The 22,189-nt window shown below is 39.7% G+C and overlaps 1 protein-coding gene across 3 annotated transcripts in view; it reads right to left on the bottom strand.

Annotated features, from left to right (window-relative positions):
* Nucleotides 1-1,915: 1,915 nt before the first annotated feature.
* The window catches only part of hirip3 (HIRA interacting protein 3), a 45,610-nt gene continuing 25,336 nt past the window's right edge, over nt 1,916-22,189 (bottom strand). For 2 of the 3 annotated variants that reach the window (XM_010866831.4, XM_020051272.3), the window contains 2 exons: nt 9,184-9,282; nt 1,916-2,541 (listed from right to left, as the gene is read on the bottom strand). In XM_010866831.4, coding sequence (XP_010865133.2) covers nt 2,357-2,541; nt 9,184-9,282 — 284 coding nt within the window. In that variant the 3' untranslated portion in view covers nt 1,916-2,356. Of the gene's footprint in view, nt 2,542-9,183; nt 9,283-19,997; nt 20,331-22,189 lie in introns of those variants that run through there. The other variant, XM_020051271.3, reaches the window with a different exon arrangement.

A 22,189-nucleotide genomic window follows, 5' to 3' on the forward strand; every position in this document is an offset into this window, starting at 1 on the left:
AGTGTATACATATTTAATTATTTTATGTATTTGTATATTTACATACAGCTCTGGAAAAAATTAAGAGAATACTGCACCTTTTTCTTTTCTTTCCAAAAAAGTTGAAAAGGCTTTGAATGAGGAACAGAAGGGTTAAAATTAAGAGACCACTGCAAATTGAACACTTTTGTCCTTCACTCAAAACTTTCCTTTTTAACTTTTTTGGAAAGGAAAGAAAAAGGTGCAGTGATCCAAACATTTTCTAGAGCTGTATATATACACATTAAAATAATTAAGAATATTGGATCAGACATCAAACAGACAATGTACAGACCGGAGTGTAACCTATATTGCCTTATAAAAAATGTATATTGTGCCATGGAACATGGCATTCAAGAATTACCCAATAGGGTATAAAGGATCCATATACACGATCAGCGATAACATTATGACCACTGACGGGTGAAGTGAAAAACAATGATAATCTCCAAAAAAGTTGAAAAGGAAAGTTCTGAGTGAGGAACAGAATCATTCAATTTGCAGTGATGTCTTAATTTTAACCCTTCTGTTCCTCACTCAAAACCTTCCTTTTCTACTTTTTTGGAAAGGAAAGAAAAAGGTGCAGTGGTCTTTTGATTTTTTCTGGAGCTGTATTATATTTCCAGGTGGTGCTAGCTAGCACGATTATGGTTTCATGTTCTCTAGATAGCCATCAACGAGTCTCTGAAATATGGCAATGCATAGAACATTTGGCTTGTGCAGTAAGGCCATAAGCCATCTTTGGAGATGTTAGAAAAGATAATCTTAAGACCCACAACTGACATTCATCATATAAAATGTATATGGTATGTACCACAATTGCTTCAGGTACCCCAATTTGGTTTATGCTGTGACAGAACATATATTTTTTACAAAGATAAATCTTATTTCAGAGTTCCATCAAATCGCCTAAGTGGGGGGAGTGCAATATAACACTCTGATTGTGCAATCACGCTAGCTCGACTCTGAGTGAGAGTTGTGTGCATACAGTCCAACAATCTCAGATGTATCCATATTTCCATTTTAAATATGGTTTGAATGCACTTTATATGAGTGACAGAAACATCTTGGCATGCTAGCTCAGAATTTGTGATGCTGTGGACAATAGTTTAGCTATTCCTAGAACAGATGGCATTTAAAGATATGTTCTCAAAACATAAAGAAAAAGTATGGCTTTATTATATGGCCAAGGAACCAAATCTGGTAGTTGGGATGGCACAGCTCCCTGGGTCAAAATCATCCCGAATCAATAACTAATTATTTGTGACGCTATTATGACAAATTCCCTTCTAAGAATGATCATATTGAATTGTACCCCTACAATAAACTTATGCAATCAATGAAAAAGACAGGCTTGGTTTTTTAACACATCTAAACCTTTATTAAACCATAATACAAGTGAAAAAGAACACAATATTAATACAAACAAGTTTGCATTTCTATCCTTGTGGGGACCAGAAAAAAAAAAAAAAAAAGGTTCCTTACCTTATGTTTTAACATAAACCTAACAACCTGAGCCAGAAAAACAGTTTATTACTGTGGACTGGCAAAAGTTCCTAATAAGGGCACATTTTAACTATCCTTATACTGACTTGCTCCTAATTTGGTCACACACACACACACACACACACACACACACACACACACACACACACACACACACACACACACACACACACACACACACACACACACACACACACACACACACACACACACACACACACACACACACACACACACACACACACACACACACACACACACACACACACACACACACACACACACACACACATCCATTAAAATCCTATTTTCCCTAAAAGTAATGCACACACACACACACACACATACATACACACACGCGCTCGCTCGCTCAAGGACACATGCACACACGCCCCCAAATATATTATTATACTGAAAATATATTTGACCGTAAAACATTTATTCACCCAATATAAAATATACAGAAGCATTAAAGAGGTGTTGGCAATTTTGTACCTTGAACAAAGAAGAATATACAGGTAACACTTTATCGATACCTACAGATGAACTACTGCCGATTGTTTATCTGTAGATAAAAGCATAATCCAAACCTTAATTACGGTTCTTCTAAAAATAAACCTAACCGTAACAATAGTAAGTTTTAAAGTTTGTTGATAGTGTAGTATTTACAGGTACACATTGGGATTCTCAAAATAAAGTGTATCCACTAACAATTAGAGAACTATACATACAGAATTTAAGCAATCAAACATATATAATTAAAATGAAAATGCACCGGTCAAGTGACACCGGTATCTTGGGGCAACTTGAAAAGCATAACCAGAGCACCCAGTCAGTCACTGTCTTCACCATCACTGATGATTCCCAGCAGGTTACTCCAGTCAGTAGGTCTCTTGAGCCTTCTGCCTATGTGACCGTCTTCACTGTCTGAGCTTGAGTTGACTACACACTTATGAACTGATAAAGGAGGGGAGGACTGTGGTTGCCATAATGACAGCCCTTTCCGCTTTGGACGACCTGAGACATAGAGAACAACAGCAGTTCATTTTCCAGTTGTACGTCAATCAATATGAACACTATTTAGATTTTTCCCTATATATAGTCTTAATTGATACTAACAGATACTTTTTTAGACACTGCTCAAAAAAAATGAAGGGAACACGCAAACATCACAGTATAACACCAAGTCGATTACATTTCAGGGATATCAACCTATTCAGCAAAAGCGATTGGGAATCAATGTCACCTGTTTCGGTGCAAATGAAAGTGACAACAGGCGGATTAGAGAGGCAAGACAACCCCCAAAAAGGGGACAGTTTTGCAGGCGTTGACCAGACAATTGCTCTCTCCTTATCCTTCCTGACTGATTCATCTCTAGTTTTGCATTTTGCTAGTGTCCTTGTCACAACTTTTGCTAGTGTCCTTGTCAGCCCATTCAGGTCGCACAGGCAGTCCAGCTCCTTCAGGATGGCACATCCATATGTGCTGTCACAAGAAGGTTTGTTGTGTCTCCCAGTACAGTCACAAGAGCTGTACTCTTGAGACTGAGTGCCCGACGTCCTCTAGTGGGACCTCTGCTCACAGCCCAGCACAATGCAGCTCGACTGGCATTCGCCAGAGAACACCAGAATTGACAGGTCCACCACTGGCACCCCATTCTCTTCACATGTGACAGACGTGAGTCTGGAGAGGCTGTGGTGCAGTGGGTCCTGGGTTCCTCCTGGTGCAGGACAATGCCCGGCCTCACGTGGCCAGAGTGTGTGGGCAGTTCCTGGACGATGAAGGCATTGATGCCAATGACTGGCCCTCACACTCCCCAGACCTTTATCCAATTGAGCTCCTCTGGGACGTTATGTATCACTGCATCCAACACCGCCAAGTAGCACCACAGACTGTCCAGGAGCTCACTGATGCACTGATCCACATCTGGGAGATCCCCCAGGACACCGTCCACCGTCTCATCAAGAGCATGCCCAGACATTGTTGGGAGTGCATACAGACTTGTGGGGGCCATACACCCTACTGAGTCATATTATGAGTTGCCGTGATGAAATTCGAAAGTTGGAACAGCTGGGGATTTCAATTGTTTACTTAGATTTTCAGTGTGAGATTTTGGTTTCCACTGACCACTGTTATATCATTTTCTTCTCAACAATTACACAATGTAAAGATATTTAATGTATTTTGTTCATCAAGATCTGATGTGTGATTTGTGTTCCTCTCATTTTTTGAGGCAGTATATAGAATAAGTACGGAAGCCCTGAAGCCCAAGTAGTAAAAAGAATGTTTGGCCCAGAGACTAAGTTCATCTTGTTTGAACGATGTTCAAACGAGATAATCATTAGTATGTCTAATTAGGCCAAATTCATTAAGAAGCAGAATAAAAGGCCATGTAATGGTTGCTACAGCCCATCGTTCTTTGATTCCGGCCAGCGATGGGCCTATTATTGTTCATTAATGGTTATTTGAAACCCTAAAGCAAGGCAACCTTTGAACGCCAAAGCGTTAAGTCAGAACAGTGAGCAATCGGCTGAATAGTAGCATGTTGGCAAGCTGAGGACGCATCCAGTGTGCCATTTTGCTCAAATGATAAAACATTGTATGCATCCAATAATTAATTCAATCCAGGCAACATTACAACAAATACAAGTTGTACTCTTGTTTAAGTGCTTAAGTTGAACTTCTTGCATTTTAAAAAGAGAAAGCATTGCTCACTAGTTGTGACCAATAGCAGATAGTATACTAATTCACAGACTAAAAACCCTCCGCTGCCACGCTTATATAAACTGAGCTGTAGTCCACTGTCGTCCTTAGAATATGCCTACTGCATAATTTCACCTCTCTCTAAAACAAATATTTTTTGGACCTTGATCAAAGATCTGGGGTTAAAATGGAAAAATTACTGAATCAAATAGGACGGTTATTTTACCGGAAACCACTATGAATAACAATTGGAGCTGCAGTGTGTGGACACTCATTAAAAGTATCCATAAGATAGTGAACGTTGTCAGGTGTCGCTAAAATGTTCTCCAGTGATCCTTACACCATTATATTTCAAACTGCCCTGTAGTTGTATGAGCAATGGGAATGAAAACAATACTAAGGGACATTTTATGTTTAAATTCACCTCCTAGGACACATTTAATATTTTAACGTACAAAAAGGTCAATAAAATAGGAAGTTTATTTTAATCAAATAGCCAGTTGGAACAGTTGGTGTTGCAACGGTTTTTAAATAATACCTGCATAGGTTAGCAGTAACAGTTAGCAGTGACAATCACAAAGTTATAGCTTACCTTTTGTTTGACAGCTTACTAGAGATTTGATTTCAAACGAATAAAGAAGCATGTTAATTTATCGTTGCTTACAAATAAATGGACAGGACAGGAAAAGTTTTCATGAAAATCACATGCCAATTGCTTAAAACATTAGAACAGTAAATAATAAAATAGTCTATAGTTATTTGGTTAAGAAATAACATTCCAAAGACATTGTAAACTGTAGATAGAATTTGAGGAAAACTAATGAGAAGCGTGTTGAGTCATGGCAATCCTAGAAGAAATTACAATTTGAGCAAACATAGTATATCGTGAACTCAAACTATAGCTATACTATGTTCATCAGTATAGGCTGTGCCTTACAGTAAGGCTTGTTATTAAAAAAGGAACCGTAACGCTGTTAAAGTCTCCAATATGAAAGACTGCTATTTATATAGCCTATTTTTTATTTATATACACTCACCAAAAGGATTATTAGGAAAACCATACTAATACTGTGTTTGACCCCCTTTCGCCTTCAGAACTGCCTTAATTCTACGTGGCATTGATTCAACAAGGTGCTGAAAGCATTCTTTAGAAATGTTGGCCCATATTGATAGGATAGCATCTTGCAGTTGGAGATTTTTGGGATGCACATCCAGGGCACGAAGCTCCCGTTCCACCACATCCCAAAGATGCTCTATTGGGTTGAGATCTGGTGACTGTGGGGGCCATTTCAGTACAGTGAACTCATTGTCATGTTCAAGAAACCAATTTGAAATGATTCGAGCTTTGTGACATGGTGCCTTATCCTGCTGGAAGTAGCCATCAGACGATGGGTACATGGTGGTCATAAAGGGATGGACATGGTCAGAAACAATGCTCAGGTAGGCCGTGGCATTTAAACGATGCCCAATTGGCACTAAGGGGCCTAAAGTGTGCCAAGAAAACAACCCCCACACCATTACACCACCACCACCAGCCTGCACAGTGGTAACAAGGCATGATGGATCCATGTTCTCATTCTGTTTACACCAAATTCTGACTCTACCATCTGAATGTCTCAACAGAAATCGAGCCTCATCAGACCAGGCAACATTCTTCCAGTCTTCAACTGTCCAATTTTGGTGAGCTCGTGCAAATTGTAGCCTCTTTTCCCTATTTGTAGTGGAGATGAGTGGTACCCGGTGGGGTCTTCTGCTGTTGTAGCCCATCCGCCTCAAGGTTGTGCGTGTTGTGGCTTCACAAATGCTTTGCTGCATACCTCGGTTGTAACAAGTGGTTATTTCAGTCAAAGTTGCTCTTCTATCAGCTTGAATCAGTCGGCCCATTCTCCTCTGACCTCTAGCATCAACAAGGCATTTTCGCCCACAGGACTGCTGCATACTGGATGTTTTTCCCTTTTCACACCATTCTTTGTAAACCCTAGAAATGGTTGTGCGTGAAAATCCCAGTAACTGAGCAGATTGAGAAATACTCAGACCGGCCCGTCTGGGACCAACAACCATGCCACACTCAAAATTGCTTAAATCACCTTTCTTTCCCATTCTGACATTCAGTTTGGAGTTCAGGAGATTGTCTTGACCAGGACCACACCCCTAAATGCATTAAAGCAACTGCCATGTGATTGGTGGATTAGATAATTGCATTAATGAGAAATTGAAAAGGTGTTCCTAATAATCCTAGGTGAGTGTATAATAATTCACTTTTAATAAACAGTCAAATTCAACAACTCTTGTGTATTTATAAAAATGCGCTTACATAAATTGCTCATAATGGGCCGTGGAATTTTGGGAGATGGGATTGTTTACAAGTTGATGCCTTCTTCCCACACATAAGCGACATGGTGATATTTATGGAAGGAAACAGCGCCTCTTTGTAATCCACTGTTCTGAAGTTCCTATTTTCTTTATTTAGTTCATTTATTTAGATATTGTAACAGTAAAAATGCTGAGAGACAGATGTGTTTCACATTCTCAAGAAAATCTATGAAAAAAAACATCCCGCAATATCAATCAGTGGTTGATTGTAGGCTATATACACAATGTTGTATACAATTATAGTGTACATACAGTATAGTGTACATGATAGTTAGATTATTCAACTTTATTGTCATTGAACAGTGTCACTTGAATAGTGTACATGATAAACACGTTACTTTTAGGCCAACTATATGCATTTGCAAGGCTATAATTCGTCTCTCTCTTTTCCAAGATTTTTTTTAAAATTTAAATTAGTCAGCAGAATGGAGTCATTGCAATCTTTGCGAACTGAGCTTAGGCTAGGACTGGGCTGTGGCTAATATTACATAACTGCCTGATTGAAACTATTTGAGCCAGATCACAATTATTTTATAGACGATAATGATCTTCTTGCACAATATATTGATTACTAAATCATGTTTCCAATCAGAATAAGGGATTTTAGGCCAATTGTCCTTTACATAGGTCTACTTTTCTGCTCTGCGCAAGGTTAGGCTCTGATCATTTACTGAAACTCGTTTACTTTTTAATTTCAATATGTGTAAAACTAGAAGGCCTATATAATTGTTTTGCAATGCACCGTAATGTAGCCTAATTTCACAAGATTATGACTGGACACTTCTCAGTCACTTATGTGTCGCATAAACTCTGATGACATGAGAATAACACTTAGGCATGTCTAAAAAAATGTGGGCTAATATTGTCAGTCAAATTAAGACATTTCAAACAATATTTTCTAATTAGATAATGCCCATTAAAATGTATGGCTAGCATATAAATATATGTTGTCCTACTACATATTACTACTGCAAAACGTTGCACCATCTGGTGGCAAATAAGCCATTTCTTTGCGCCACCTGATGACAGTGTAGGAAACTTACAGCTTTAAAAATAAAATAAAAATGGCGAATAGCACGTCTGGCAGAAATTCAGGCAAAATAGCTTTAAATTTGCTTTTCCAGTGGTCATGTTTCCATTAAATAAAATACTGGGGGATTAAGCATGCATATCTAAGAGTATTCCTAAAATGAGTTTCCTGTAAGTTTATCGAGTGCCACAAATGTTTCTTTTTTTTAGGTACCTCTGGGTCAAATGTACCACTTGCCAGCCCTTCTAGTAAAAGGGACCTGACTCTACAGACACCGGAAAGTAGCGCTGGTGTCACAGCTGCAAGTCATCCAAATTACCTCTATAAACCTACCTCACACCCGTCCTTGATTGTGACCGAGAATAAAATGTTTCTACCATATGTCTCAAGCGAAAATACTGTATTTTTTGGAATGTGCCGGTTAGGATATCGTTTTTTACTCTTGAGAATATTGTCGGACCTTGGGCGGGTTAGGATATAGTTTTTTACTCTTGAGAATATTGTCGGACCTTGGGCAAGATTGGTTGATTGCTTATACATAAACTGCATATTAGAATACGTGGCCTAGCATAGAAATAAAATATAATTGGAAACTCGAAATTGCATTGAAATTAAAATTCTAGCATTGCCATGACTCAACACGTTTCATTAGTTTTCCTCAAATTCTATCTACAGTTTACAATGTCTTAGTCTATAGTTATTTGGTTAAGAAATAACATTCCTATTTTATTCTTTACTGTTCTAAATGTTTTAAGCAATTGGCATGTGATTTTTATGAAAAGTTTCCTGTCATGTTCATTTATATGTAAGCAAAGATAAATTAACATGCTACTATATTCGTTCGAAATCAAATGTCTAGCAAGCTGTCGAACAAATAAAAAGGTAAGCTATAACTTTGTGATTGTCATTGCTAACCGCTTGCAGGTATTATTTAAAAAACGTTGCAACTCCAACTGTTCCAACTGGCTATTTGATTAAAATAAACTTCCTATTTGATTGACGTTTTTTCTTTTTTGTACTTTAAAATTAAATGTGTCCGAGGAGGTGAATATAAATGTAAAATGTCCCTTACTATAACTACAAACAAAGGAAAAAATATGAAAAATATGGAAACACCTGGACAAACGAGATAATAAGCCGTTCAAACGAGATACTAAGTTGTTAGAACGTTAGAACAACTAGAGCAAAAAAACTATTAGTACTACTATTTATTTTTTGCTAAGTCGTTCAAACGAGATACTAAGTCATTCAAACAAGAAAAACTTTTCATTTTTTACTACTTGGGCTTCAGGGCTTCCGCAAATAAGTGTGAAGTAGAGCAGCAGATTTTAGCAGATTATTTTATGTATGTTCAGTAAAAGGCAGATTTGGATTTCTGAATCACAGTTCATGCTGAAACTCACAGATGTTCTGTATGAAAAGTGGAAACAAAAATGTGCAGTACAGGATAGTCAAAGGACGCTTTAAAACATATGCCTTGTCAATCAGTGTGCAGGTTTGCACATGCCATCAGTGAAGGACAAGGACAAGTTTAGAGTGTACAATAACATCACCTTCTGTGTTTATGATGTTGTTGAGATCCAGGTCTGCCAACTCTTGTGCCTCCTCTCTCCTTAGTCTGGCTTTATTACACTTCTCAATAGAAGGCCGCCCTGATGGGCAGAGAGAAAAGTCATTAGTGGGGGTAGAAAGTCACCAACCCCTTTCAAAATGTTAATCTTTTGTTGTCTTGTAGCCTGAAATGAAAACGCAAAATCAGAACTTTTCTGTCTTTATTTACACACAGTTACCCACAATATCCAAATGAAAATACATTCAAATGACAGCTATGAGTCTTTCAATATGTCCCTACTCTGCACACCTAGACTGCAATATTTGGCCATTCTTCCTTGCAGAATTGTTCAAGCTCAGTCAAATTTCCTGTTGACCGCTAATGGACTGCACTCAAGTCATTCCACAGATTTAAGAGATTTAGGTCTGGGTTTTCACCAGATAAATCATTTTGTGACTAGGCCAAAAATTCAATTTGGATCTCATGTAAGAAAAGACTTGGCCTCAGAATCTAGAACATGCATTTTCGCAAAGGTCGATGTTCCCTTTGAGTGTTTTTTGATTGCCATCCTCCGATAGAGGCCAGGATGGTGGAGAGTTAGCGATATTGTGCAGTCATTAGTCCCAAACTTGTTCACTGTTCAACAAAACACATCTTACACAAAATACCCTAATTGAACCCCCCCCCCCCCCAGAACAGACATTACAAACTTGCTGAGGTATAACCAACCACTTTTCTGATCACAATTTAAGCACAATTTAAGCAAACCATTTGTGATCACAAGCACTTCACCAACCAGTCCTCTACCAGAGGATGAAAATAAAAAAAAACATTATATTTTGGACCTCAAAACCTGTTCCACTCCATTTTTCCAAAGCTACTGGGGCACAAGGTGGGTGCAATAAATGATGAGGTAGAACAGAAAACCAGCAGGGTCTGGACCTTGTACTATAAGATTGTAGTGGAGAAACTTCCTGCACTCTGCTGAGAAAGGTCGCACCGACAATAGCCATGATGCACATCCTGCCCCCTCGCACCCTGAAGAGCTCAAAACCTTCTATACACGGTTTGAGGAAACCAACACAATTCCTTCAGTGAGGCTTGCTGAGGACAAGAACGATTATACTCTGTCCCTAACCACGGCTGACGTGAGGAGAGTTTTTTTTAAAGTGAACCCTCGAAAGTCATTGCAGGAGGTTGACCAACTAGCGGAGGTTTTCACCTCCATATTCAACCTCTCCCTCTTTCTGTCTGTAGTCCCCTCCTGCTTCAAACAGACCACCACTGTCCTTGCACCGAAAAAAAAAACATCCATCACCTGCCTGAATGACTACCGCCCTGTAGCACTGACCTTCATCATCATGAAGTGCATCGAGTGGCTGGTCAGAACTCACATCTGCTCCACCCTTCCTGACACCTTGGACTCCTTTCTATTCTCATACCGCCCCAATAGATCTACAGATGATGCCATTGCCCTGACGACACACCGCCCTCTCCCACCTGGAAAAAGGCAACATACATGAGGATGCTGTTTGTGGACTACAGCTCTGTATTCAACACTATTGTGCCCGCCAAGCTTGTTCCTAAGCTCAGGACCCTGGGACCTAAGTGTATTTTTGCGTATATACTCTTAACTCTCACTACGTAGTAGTCGGGTGCCATGTCACAATAAGGTAATTGTGCAGGATGACGCTGTGTTATTCGGTGCATTTGATAAATATAACCTGAAACTTGAAACAATGGCTCCGCATTCACTATGCAGTTTTTTGCTCATTACTGTTTTTATTAGGGCTCAGGAGCCCTATTATTTTTGTTAAGATTATTATTAGTTGTCCTTGCCCTGAAGGGGCTCAGGATTTCTATTATTTTTGTTAGGATTATTGTTATTATTCCTTTTTTTTGGACCCATATTCCCGTGAGATGGCATGCGCTACAGACACGCCACGTAGCACATTGGTGTATACAGTCTTCCAAATTCATCCATTAGACTATGGGTCCAATTGAACCTTTTTGGCAATATACTGGTGCTGGTCATATAACTAGAATACTATCAAAAAGTTGATTTATTTCAGTAATTCCATTCAAAAAGTGAAACTTGTATAATGTATACATTCATTACACACAGACTGATATATTTCAAATGTTTATTTCTTTAAATTGTAATGATTATAACTGAAAACTAATAAAAATCCCAAATTCAGTATCTCAGAAAATGAGAATATTACTTAAGACCAATACCAAAAAATGATTTTTAGAAATGTTGGCCAACTGAAAAGTATGAACATGAAAAGTATGAGCACGTACAGCACTCAATACTTAGACGGGGCTCCTTTTGCCTGAGTTACTGCAGCAATGCTGCGTAGCATGGAGTAGATCAGTCTGTGGCACTGCTCAGGTGTTATGAGAGCCCAGGTTGCTCTGATAGTGGCCTTCAGCTCTTCTGCATTGTTGGGTCTGGCATATCGCATCTTCCTCTTCACAATACCCCATAGATTTTCTAGAGGGTTAAGGTCAGGCGAGTTTGCTGGCCAGTTAAGAACAGGGATACCATGGCACTGTGTGCAGGTACCAAATCTGCATCTCCATAAAGTTGGTCAGCAGCAGGAACTGCTCTACAACTTCCTAGTAGATGGCTGCGTTGACCTTGGACCTCAGAAAACACAGTGGACCAACACCAGCAGGTGACATGGCACCCCAAACCATCACTGACTGTGGAAACTTTACACTGGACTTCAAGCAACATGGATTCTGTGCCTCTCCTCTTATCCTCCAGACTCTGGGACCTTGATTTCCAAAGGAAATGCAAAATTTACTTTAATCAGAGAACATAACTTTGGACCACTCAGCAGCAGTACAGTCCTTTTTGACTTTAGCCAAGGCGAGACGCTTCTGACGCTGTGTCTTGTTCAAGAGTGGCTTGACACAAGGAATGCGACAGCTGAAACCCATGTCTTGCATACGTCTGTGCGTGGTGGTTCTTGTAGCACTGACTCCAGCTGCAGTCCACTCTTTGTGAATCTCCCCCACATTTTTGAATGGGTTTTGTTTCACAATCCTCCCCAGGGTGCGGTTATCCCTATTGCTTGTACACTTTTTTCTACCACATCATTTCCTTCCCTTCGCCTCTCTATTAATGTGCTTGGACACAGAGCTCTATGAACAGCCAGCCTCTTTAGCAATGACCTTTTGGGTCTTGCCCTTGTGCAAGATGTCAATGGTCGTCTTTTGGACAGCTGTCATGTCAGCAGTCTGCCCCATGATTGTGTAGCCTACAGAACTACACTGAGAGACCATTTAAAGGCCTTTGCAGGTGTTTTGAGTTAATTAGCTGATTGGAGTGTGGCACCAGGTGTCTTCAATATTTAACCTTTTCACAATATTAACATTTTCTGATACTGAATTTGGGGTTTTCATTAGTTGTCAGTTATAATCATCAAAAATAAAAGAAATAAAAACTTGAAATATATCAGTCTGTGTGGAATGAATGTATACATTATACAAGTTTAACTTTTTGAATGGAATTACTGAAATAAACTGTTTGATGATATTCTAATTATATGACCAGCACCTGTAATAAGCAATCTAAGTTGCTCCAAAAGCTCCACTGGCATATCCACCCTGCTCATTTATGGAAGATTTCGAGTCCTACTGCAACCTAACTTAGTATATTGGGTTCAGGCCTATGGTAGGAAGGCCTCCACAACGTTTCAAGCTGATTGGCCTGATGGTGGCACTATAATCAATAAATGCATGGGGCTCCATAGGAAATGAATGCTGGTCGGTGGGGAATAAATGCCAGTCGGTGGTGAATAAACGCAAGTCTATGGAGAATGAATGGGGCCCAATGGAGAATGAATGAGAGTCAATTGGAGTCTACGGTAAATGCATAGAGGTCAAAGGGGAACGAATGGAGGTGAATGGGGAATTAATTGGTCAATGGTGGTACAATGGGAGTCTATGGGGAATGCATAGATGTCAACGGGGAATGTTTCGGGGGCAATGGGGAATTAATTGGGGTCTACGGGGAACGCTTGGAAGTCAATTGGGAATTAATGGGAGTCAATGGGGAACACAGATGTCCATGGGGAATTAAAGGACGTCTATCGGGAACGTATGGATGTCAATGGGTAAGGACTGGAGATCAGTGGGTAATGAATGAGGTCAATGAGGAATGAATAAGAGTCAATGGTGATTCAATGGGAAATGCGTAGAAATCAATGTGGAATGAATGGGGGGTGATGGGGAATTAATTGGGGTCTATGAGAATGCACTGGAGTCGCTGAGGAATTAATGGAGATCAATGGTGATTCAATGGGAGTCAATGGGGAAAGAATGGGTGTTAATGGGGAATTAATGACAATTAAGAATAAATGGGTGGTCCTGGAATGAAAAAACACCACCATTTTGTCTTGAGGATATATTCATTTTTATTACTCCTTTTTTGCCTACATATTCCTGTGAGACGGGATGAGCTACAGACACAAAACTTGGGCCCAGAAGTGTATATATTCTGCTGAATTCATCTGTTAGATCTATTAGACCAATGTTTCCCAATCCTGGTCGCTCCAAATGCCCCACTGGCATTTCCACTCCGTATGACCTAGAGGTCTGAAAGTTGGCCCACAGGTCACTCTTCATCCAAGGAATACATTTGCTTCAAGAACCAATAGTCCGCCATCTTGGATTTTCCTCCATTTTGAATTTTGTCTAAAACACTAAAAACATATCTTCAACCAGAGCGCTGCACCCATCTTCATGCTGCTCGATAAATAACATCAGGCGACAAGTATCTAAAGATTCGGTATAAGCAGGGTTGGAAGGCTTGGAAGTCAAGGGGGAATTAATGGAAATCAATAAGGAATAAATGTAAGTCAATGGGAAATGAATGGGGATCTATGTGAAATGAATGGAAGTCAATGGGGAATATAAATGGGGTTCTATGTGAAATTAATGGAAGTCAATGGGGAATGATTGTGACTCTATGGAGAATGAATGGAAGTCAACGGGGAATGAACAGTGTTCAATGGAATATAATTGGAAGTCTGTAGGGAATGAACAAGAGTCAATGGGAAAAGAAAGAAGTTCATGTGGAATGAGTGGGATTGAATTAAGAGAAAATGGTGGTCCTGGAAGGAAGTGACATCGCCATTTCCGCTTGCGGATATATTGTTTTTATTTTTGTTCATGCTGCACGGTCACTCATACAGTATGATCGACTAGTACTTTTGGAAATTAGACTTTTTCACTACTTACCAGAGCACTTCTATGATTCTTTTGTTCAGCCACTGATTTGTTTACCAATACGCTGACTGAGGGGAAAGAAGAGAGGTTAACGTGCCGGTATTCTATGTAGACCTCGGACGAGATAGTGAAATCCGCCGTTACCGAGCATTATACTCGCAAATGTTCAGTCCTTGGACAATAAAATAGATGAACTACACGCCTAAATTAACTTCCAGCGGAACATTGTGAACTGCTATGCGCTAGTGTTTGTTGAGGCCTGGCTGGATCAGATAAACGTAAAAGGGGGAGGGGTCTGCATTATGGTTAACTCTCGATGGGGCTTGGATGTTGCAGTACTTTCGGCACACTGTTCACAAGATCTGGATCTACCAACTATTAAAGTACAGCCCTTCTACCTTCCGAGGGAATTCAGCTCCACTATAATCACAGCAGTCTACACACCCACGCAGGCGGAAAAAAACATGGCCACCGGAGAACCTATACAGAGTAATTAATGGACAAGAGGATGCTTGACTGTTGTCATACAAAAATACTGAACAGTTACAAACCCCTGACCCGGTTATTGGCAAGGCGGATCACACCTTTACTCAACTCCTCCCTTCCTATAGACCACACCTAAAAACAGTATAAGCCGTTTTTTCGGGAAGTTTAACGCTAGAATGTGGAATCCAATATCACTCTTCAGGACTGCTTTGAAAAAACAGATGGGCATATGTTCTGAGATGCAGCCGATGGGGACATGATGATGAATACACAGAATATGACTCAGCATATACCTCCAAGTGCATCGATGATGTCATACCAAAAGTAAATGTTTGGACTTTACCCAATCAAAAGCCCTGGGTTATGGGCAAGGTTAAGAAGTTAGGCATGTCTGTAAAAACTCACCAACTTCTACAGGTGCACCATTGAGAGCATCCTCTCAGGCTGAATTTATTCCTGGTATGGCAGCTGCTCTGCTGCTGACCACAAGTCCCTCCAGAGGGTGGTGTAGTCTGCAGGGTGCTTCATCGGCTATAGAATTTACCATACATGATGCCTTAGGAAAGCACTTAACATAGTCAAAGAGCACCGCCACCCAGGCTGCCATCTGGTAGATGCTACTGAAGCATCGGGGCGCACACAGTTTTTTCCCTCAGGCCATAAAGCTTCTCAACCAGCAACACTGATCTAGGATCACATTGATCACATGAACATTCTAAATGCTCTGATGTCTTTCTATGTACATTAGAATACTTATGTACCATTCATAGGCATATTACACATTTATAATATTCAATACCATATTGTTCATATTCCGCAATCTACTATTTAAAATTGCTGCTAATTTACATCGCAATGCATGCAAAATCTTTAAAATTAAAACATTTTTGCTTTAAATATTTCATTCTTACTGTATAGATGCAGTGTGCCCTGTCACACGAATTTCATTGTTCAGAATGACTGTTATTAGTGGCATTTGATGAATAAAATACTTTGAATAATCCTGGTCTAAATCCTTTATTTTACCATTTCTAAAAAAAACTATTTTGTCAGTCATGTAACTACAGGAGATTATAAATGCATGATAGTCAATTTCCGCTTGCCTTAATAGGGCGTAAGCTTCACTCTAATGATGGAACTTCTGAGATTCACAAGTTTTCAAGACTGATCTATTGTCTTCATTGTTGGGAGTTGACAGAACTTTACCCAGTGGATGATAGTTTAATGGAATATTGGACCACACTAATTGCTGTTCTGCAGTTATACGTTCACCAGATTGGGATATCACAACCCCTTTTCTGATGATCCATCACATTACCGACTGGATACAGACAACTGGGTGTGAGTACAGAAAATGTTTCAATACGGAGTACTACAACCACACTGGACCTATCTGTTCCAAATCTTCCTGACCACTCAGATGGCAGAACAATGCCAGGGTCAGATCACTTGGCTTCACACTCCATTTCTGGATGAATCATCGACAGCGAGATGAGAAGAATCCAAGATTCCTGAAGGACTCCACATACTACAGGTCAGAGTACCACGGACCAGTTGACTGGAAAGGTCACATGGTCCCAACACAGTGGAAGACACTTGTGGTGTTAATCTAGAATTAGTGAAGTGCTGGAAACTTACTATTCCACTACACACCTACATTGACTTGTAAGGACGACCAGGCAATTCGCTGGGTCCACATCAAACTGACGCCAATATAAGATATAGGAACTTTACATCACTGATGCAAGACAGAGAAGACTGAAGACAAGAACTACAGGACACTTGATTGGAAACTAACTTAATTCCTTATGATCAATGATTATCTTAAATTAACTGATATGGTGATTTCATATGTATGAAGGTTTCTCGCAAGACAGGTGGGAAACTCTGTACTATGACTATCTCAATAATGGACTTATAATGTGTGTCCATTAGTGATCCAGCCACGGGCCCATTCATTTGGTCCATCAAGAGTCACTCATTTCATCTGTCCATAAAACCTTTGAAAAATCTGTCTTCAGGTATTTATTTGCCCAATCTATTCAGTACATTTCAAATCTTATTCAGTGGTGGTCTTTTTTCAGCCTTCTTGACCTTGGCCATGTCTCAGAGCAGTAAGAGGTTACGAAGCAGAACATAGCATCAGCGTGTAAACTAGCTAGAAAGATGTGTCGGCATTGAGTAATTGTCTCTGGCCCCCTCCCAGCTAGGGGTAATGACGAGCTCTACAGCAGAGTTGCGCAACTCAATCGCTGGCTGAAAAGTGAGTTCTGGCTGTCGCAGGAAGTAGAGTTTGTAGATAACTGGCTCTCTTTTTGGGGCTCTCCCAGAAATAGGGCCAAGCCTGATCTGCTGAAGAGCCACGGACTCCATCCTAGCTGGTGTGGTGCTCTTCTTTTATTTAGGAACGTTGACAGGAGTCTCACTCCTATAGCCTCACCATGAGATAGGGTGCAGGTCAGGCCGCAGGCTGTTAGCCAGCCTGCTAGCATAGTGGAGTCTGTCGATAGCATAGCCAGAGTAGTTAGTACAGCTTTACCTATTGCCACTGTGACTCGTTCCAGGATGAGAAAAGTTAAACAAGGTAGTGCTAACAAAAACAACCTTATTAAGATAAAGCCTTCCTCCACCTCGGCCACAAATAAAAATGACTGTTTTACCTTGCATCTCAAAATGGGACTCCTAAATGTTTGATCCCTTGCTCCAACGGCAGTTGCAGTAAATTAATGAATCTACAATCATAAACTGGTTGTTATTGGCTTGTGTTAAACATGGCTAAAGCCTGATGAATTTACTGCCCTAAATGAGGCCTCTGCTCCTAGCTATCCTAGTGATCATATCCCCCGTGCATCCCGAAAAGGAGGGGGTGTTGCTAATATTTATGACAGTAAATATAAATGTACTCTTAAACACATCACTGGCTTTCATTCTTTTGAAGAACTGGTTTTCATTACTCATGAAAGTTAACCAGGCTGATACATTGTTTTACATAGCTACTATTTACAGGCCCCCCGGGCCATACACAATGTTCCTCAATGAGTATCCAGAATTCTTGTCTAACCTTGTAGACATGGTAGATAGTATTCACATTTGTGGCGATTTCAATATTCATATGGAAAAGTCCAATGATCCTCTTCAAAAAGCCTTTGAAGCCATAATTGACTGAATGGGTTTTATCCAACATGTCTCAGGTCCAACGCACTGCCACAATCATACCTTAGATTTAGTCTTGCCAGATATTGTAGATCTAATAACTTCCCCAAAATCCTGAAATACAAAAACTCACTTGCTCGGCAAAAGCAGTACTATAAATTCTCAGACTACAAACAGACTTCCAAGCTCGCTCATCAATGACCGAGTAAATAATTCTGCAAACGATCTAATCGAGGATCTAAACTCAGCACTGCGAAATACTTTAGATACGGTTGCACCACTAAAAACAAAAATTCTTCACTCATCCAACCTGATGGGTGGAGAAGTGGGTCTTCACATTAGCATTACGAACACATGAACTTCTTTGATGAAAAGAGAATTACCATTAGAAAACAAATAACTGACTCCTCCTTAAATAGTTGTATTCCCCAAAATCTCAGCTGTCTTGAGAATGTCCTGAACCTCCCTGACCAGGTGTCAATGGGGACACTTGAATTTTGTGATCCCGTATTCACTTGACACATTCACTAAATTTGCAATGAGTTCTAAACCCACAAACTGTCAGACCAGATTCCTACAAAATTACTTAAGGAGCAATTTCCGGTGCTAGTTCAGCCAATGGTGAACAAAAATTGCTCCCTTTCTTCCGGATGTGTACTAAACTCACTAAAATTAGCGGAAATCCTTTTAAACAATTAGAGGCCAATATCGAACCTCCTGTTCCTATCAAAAACCTTAGAAAAATGTGTTTGAATGACATCCTAATCATCCTGAATGACATCCTAAAGACAATTAACATTTATGAAACACTCCCGTTCAGTTTCAGACCCCATCATAGCACAGACTGCACTCGTTAAGGTAACAAATTACATTCTAATCATCTAATGGCTTCAGACAAAGGTTCCGCATCCGTCCTGTTGCTTCTTGACCTTAGTGCTGCCTTTGGCACTACTGATCACTCCCTTCTTTTAGAGAGACTGGAAACCCATATTGGGCTACGTGGACATGTTCTAGCCTGGTTTAATCATATTGAGCTGAAAGATATCAGTTTGTATGTGTGGATGGTATATCCTCTGACAAATCAATGGTATGTTTTGGTGTCCCTCAAGGCTCGGTCCTGGGCCCATTATTGTTCTCACTATATATGCTGCCTCTGGGTGATGTAATCCGGAATCTCAATGTAAATTTTCACTGTTATGCTGATGACACACAGTTATATATTTTGATGAAACATGGAGAAGCCCCAAAATTGTATACTTTGGGAATCGTGCATTTCAGATATTAGGAAGTGGAAGCAGAGAACTTCTTGCTTTTAAACTCAAGAAAAACAGAACTGCTCGTTTTAGGCCCCAAAAAACAAAGAGCGTTGTTAGCAGATCTCACTGTGAACCTCGACGGCTGCATGGCCGTATCCCATAAAACGGTAATAAACCTTGGCGTTGCCCATGACCCTGACCTCTCCTTTGATGAACTGATGCAGTTTTTGATGCTTTTGTTACTTCTAGATTAGATTACTGCAATGCTCTTCTTTCCGGTTACCCTGGTAAATCAATAAACTTAAATTAGTGCTGCACACGGCTGCTAGAATCCTAACTAGAACAAACAAAATGTGAACACATTACTCCAGTACTAGCCTTTACACTGATTGCCTGTTAGGGTTAGAGACGATTTAATGCTTGTACTTCATTCTTTGGATGGTTCTATAATTGAAAGGATCCCTGCATACAAATACCTTGGAATTTGGATTGACAGTGACCTTTCATTTAAGAAGCATACAGATGAGCTTGTTAAGAAGCTTAAATGTAAAGAGGGTTGCTTCTATAGGAATAGATTTTGCTTTTCCCTGATGAACAGGAAACAACTTTCATGCCTGCGCTTGACTATGATGATACAATATACCAAACTGCATCAATTTTACTCTGAAGACGCTTGATTCAATTTATTATAGTGCCCTTGGTTTTATTACATCAGACAGTTATAATACTCATCACAGCATCTTTTACCAGAAAGTTGGCTGGACCTCCTTAAAAGTGCGTAGACCCCTTCATTACTATATTTTTGTATATAAAACCCTACTCCAGGTATACGCAACATCTCTGTTGACAACTAGATCCTCTGGCTACAATACAAGATCACAGAGATGTCTAGTGTTACAGACAACTTTTGGAACTGCTGAGTTGCGTAGTTCTGCCTTTTCATATAAAGCACCTCATGAATGGGACAGCATCCAATTGGAATTTCGTTTGGATGACTTGGTGTCCATGTGTCCTAAAAAAAAAAAAAGATTAGATTTTTATATTGAGAAAAGTGTTTGTTTTAATTGGTAGATATTGCTAATGTCAGTTCATTGTATGTATTTTGTATTTAATTGTTTTATTCTCGGATTAATGTTCCCAATATTTTTTTTAAATAAAAATAAACATGCCCTGTTTGAATGTGATGCCAGCAACACATTTCAAAAAGGTTGGGACAGGCAAGTTTACCACGGTGTTGCATCATTTCTTCTTTTAACAATACTCTGTAAGAATTTGGGAACTGATTAGACTAATTGCTGACATTTTTAAAGTGAAATGTATTCCCATTCTTGCTTAATATAGGATTTCAGCTGCTCAACAGTTCGTGGTGTCCTTTGACCTATTTTTCATTTCATACTGCACCAAATGTTTTCAATGGGTGACAGGTCTGGACTGCAGGCAGGACAGTTTAGCACCTGGACTCTTACTACAGAGCCATGCGGTTGAAATACGTGCAGAATGTGGTTTTGCATTGTCTTGCTGAAATAAGCAAGGACTTCAGTGACGTCACCTGGATGGCGGCATTTGTTGCTCCAAAACCTGTTTATATTGTTCAGTGTTAATGGTATGGGTGCCTTCACAGATGTGCTCGTAACCCAGACCATGTGCACTAATGCACTCCCATACCATCACGGTGCGCTGATAAGCCAGATGGTATCTCTCTGTAGTCCGGAGGACGCAGCATCTGTGACTCCCAAAAATAATTTCACATTTTGATTCGTCAGACCACAGGACGAATTTCAGTCAATCTTAATTGAGCTTGGGCCCAGAGAAAGCGGCGTTTCTGGACCTTGTTTATAGAATAAATAATCTGAAATCTTGTTTATATATGATTTCTTCTTTGCGTGGTAGAGTTTTAACTTGTATTTGTGGTTGGAGCGACATACTAAGTCAGGGCTCCAAACAAATAAATCAATTATAGGGGGAAAAAACAAGCGCCAAATAATTTTTTTAAGAGCCACATAACAATGCACTTACTTTTATTCACCTTGTTGTGTGCATGTTGCTCCTCTTCCGACTTATGAACTATATACAGTCAAATTTTAAAAATGTACGCAGAATCTGAGCCAGTGTCACTGCCACAGACCATGATTATGTCCATATCACTTGGCCACTGAGTGTAGTTTGGCCGTCATAAATAATACATAAAAAATGTATATAGCAGACTAATAAATAATCACAACATAAGGCTATGGCGCATGAACTGGAGATTATATCATCATGAACCCGAACCGTAGCCTACTCGCCTCACAGGCCTGAAAAATGTGAAATATATCTATTATGTACAGAAAGCTGTTTCTACACAGATCTAAAAAAAAACAAATATATATTATATATGCGCCTAATCCGTAGGAAATGTGCATTTTCAATAGCCTACTGCAAAGATCGCAAGTCAGCCGACAGAAAACACTTGTTTATTAATAAACATTTAAAATGTCTCATTGCAAACCATAGACAATAGCATATAAGAGGCGCAAACAGAGTGGAAATTGCAGGCGCGGCTTGAAATGGCTGTTATTTCAAATAGAGCAAATTTTAAACTAATCGGTTAACCGGTTAGTGGAAGGGGGCCAGACTATGTACAAATGAATGACGTTAACAAAACAAATGAAGTGATAGGCTACTGGTTATAAAACATGCACGTAGGATGCAAATTTTCCAATCAAAGGGAGTACATTTGTATTGTCGCCAATGGCGACCTTGGCAGAAATTTCACTCGCAAATAAATATATTTGGTCGCAAATGCGACCATTTTAGTCGCACTTTGGAGCCCTGTAAGTTCATAGACAATGGTTTTCAGAAATGTTTCTGAACCCATGCAGTGATGTCCAC

Source organism: Esox lucius, chromosome 11 (assembly GCF_011004845.1).
Source record: "Esox lucius isolate fEsoLuc1 chromosome 11, fEsoLuc1.pri, whole genome shotgun sequence".
Classification (NCBI taxonomy): domain Eukaryota; kingdom Metazoa; phylum Chordata; class Actinopteri; order Esociformes; family Esocidae; genus Esox; species Esox lucius.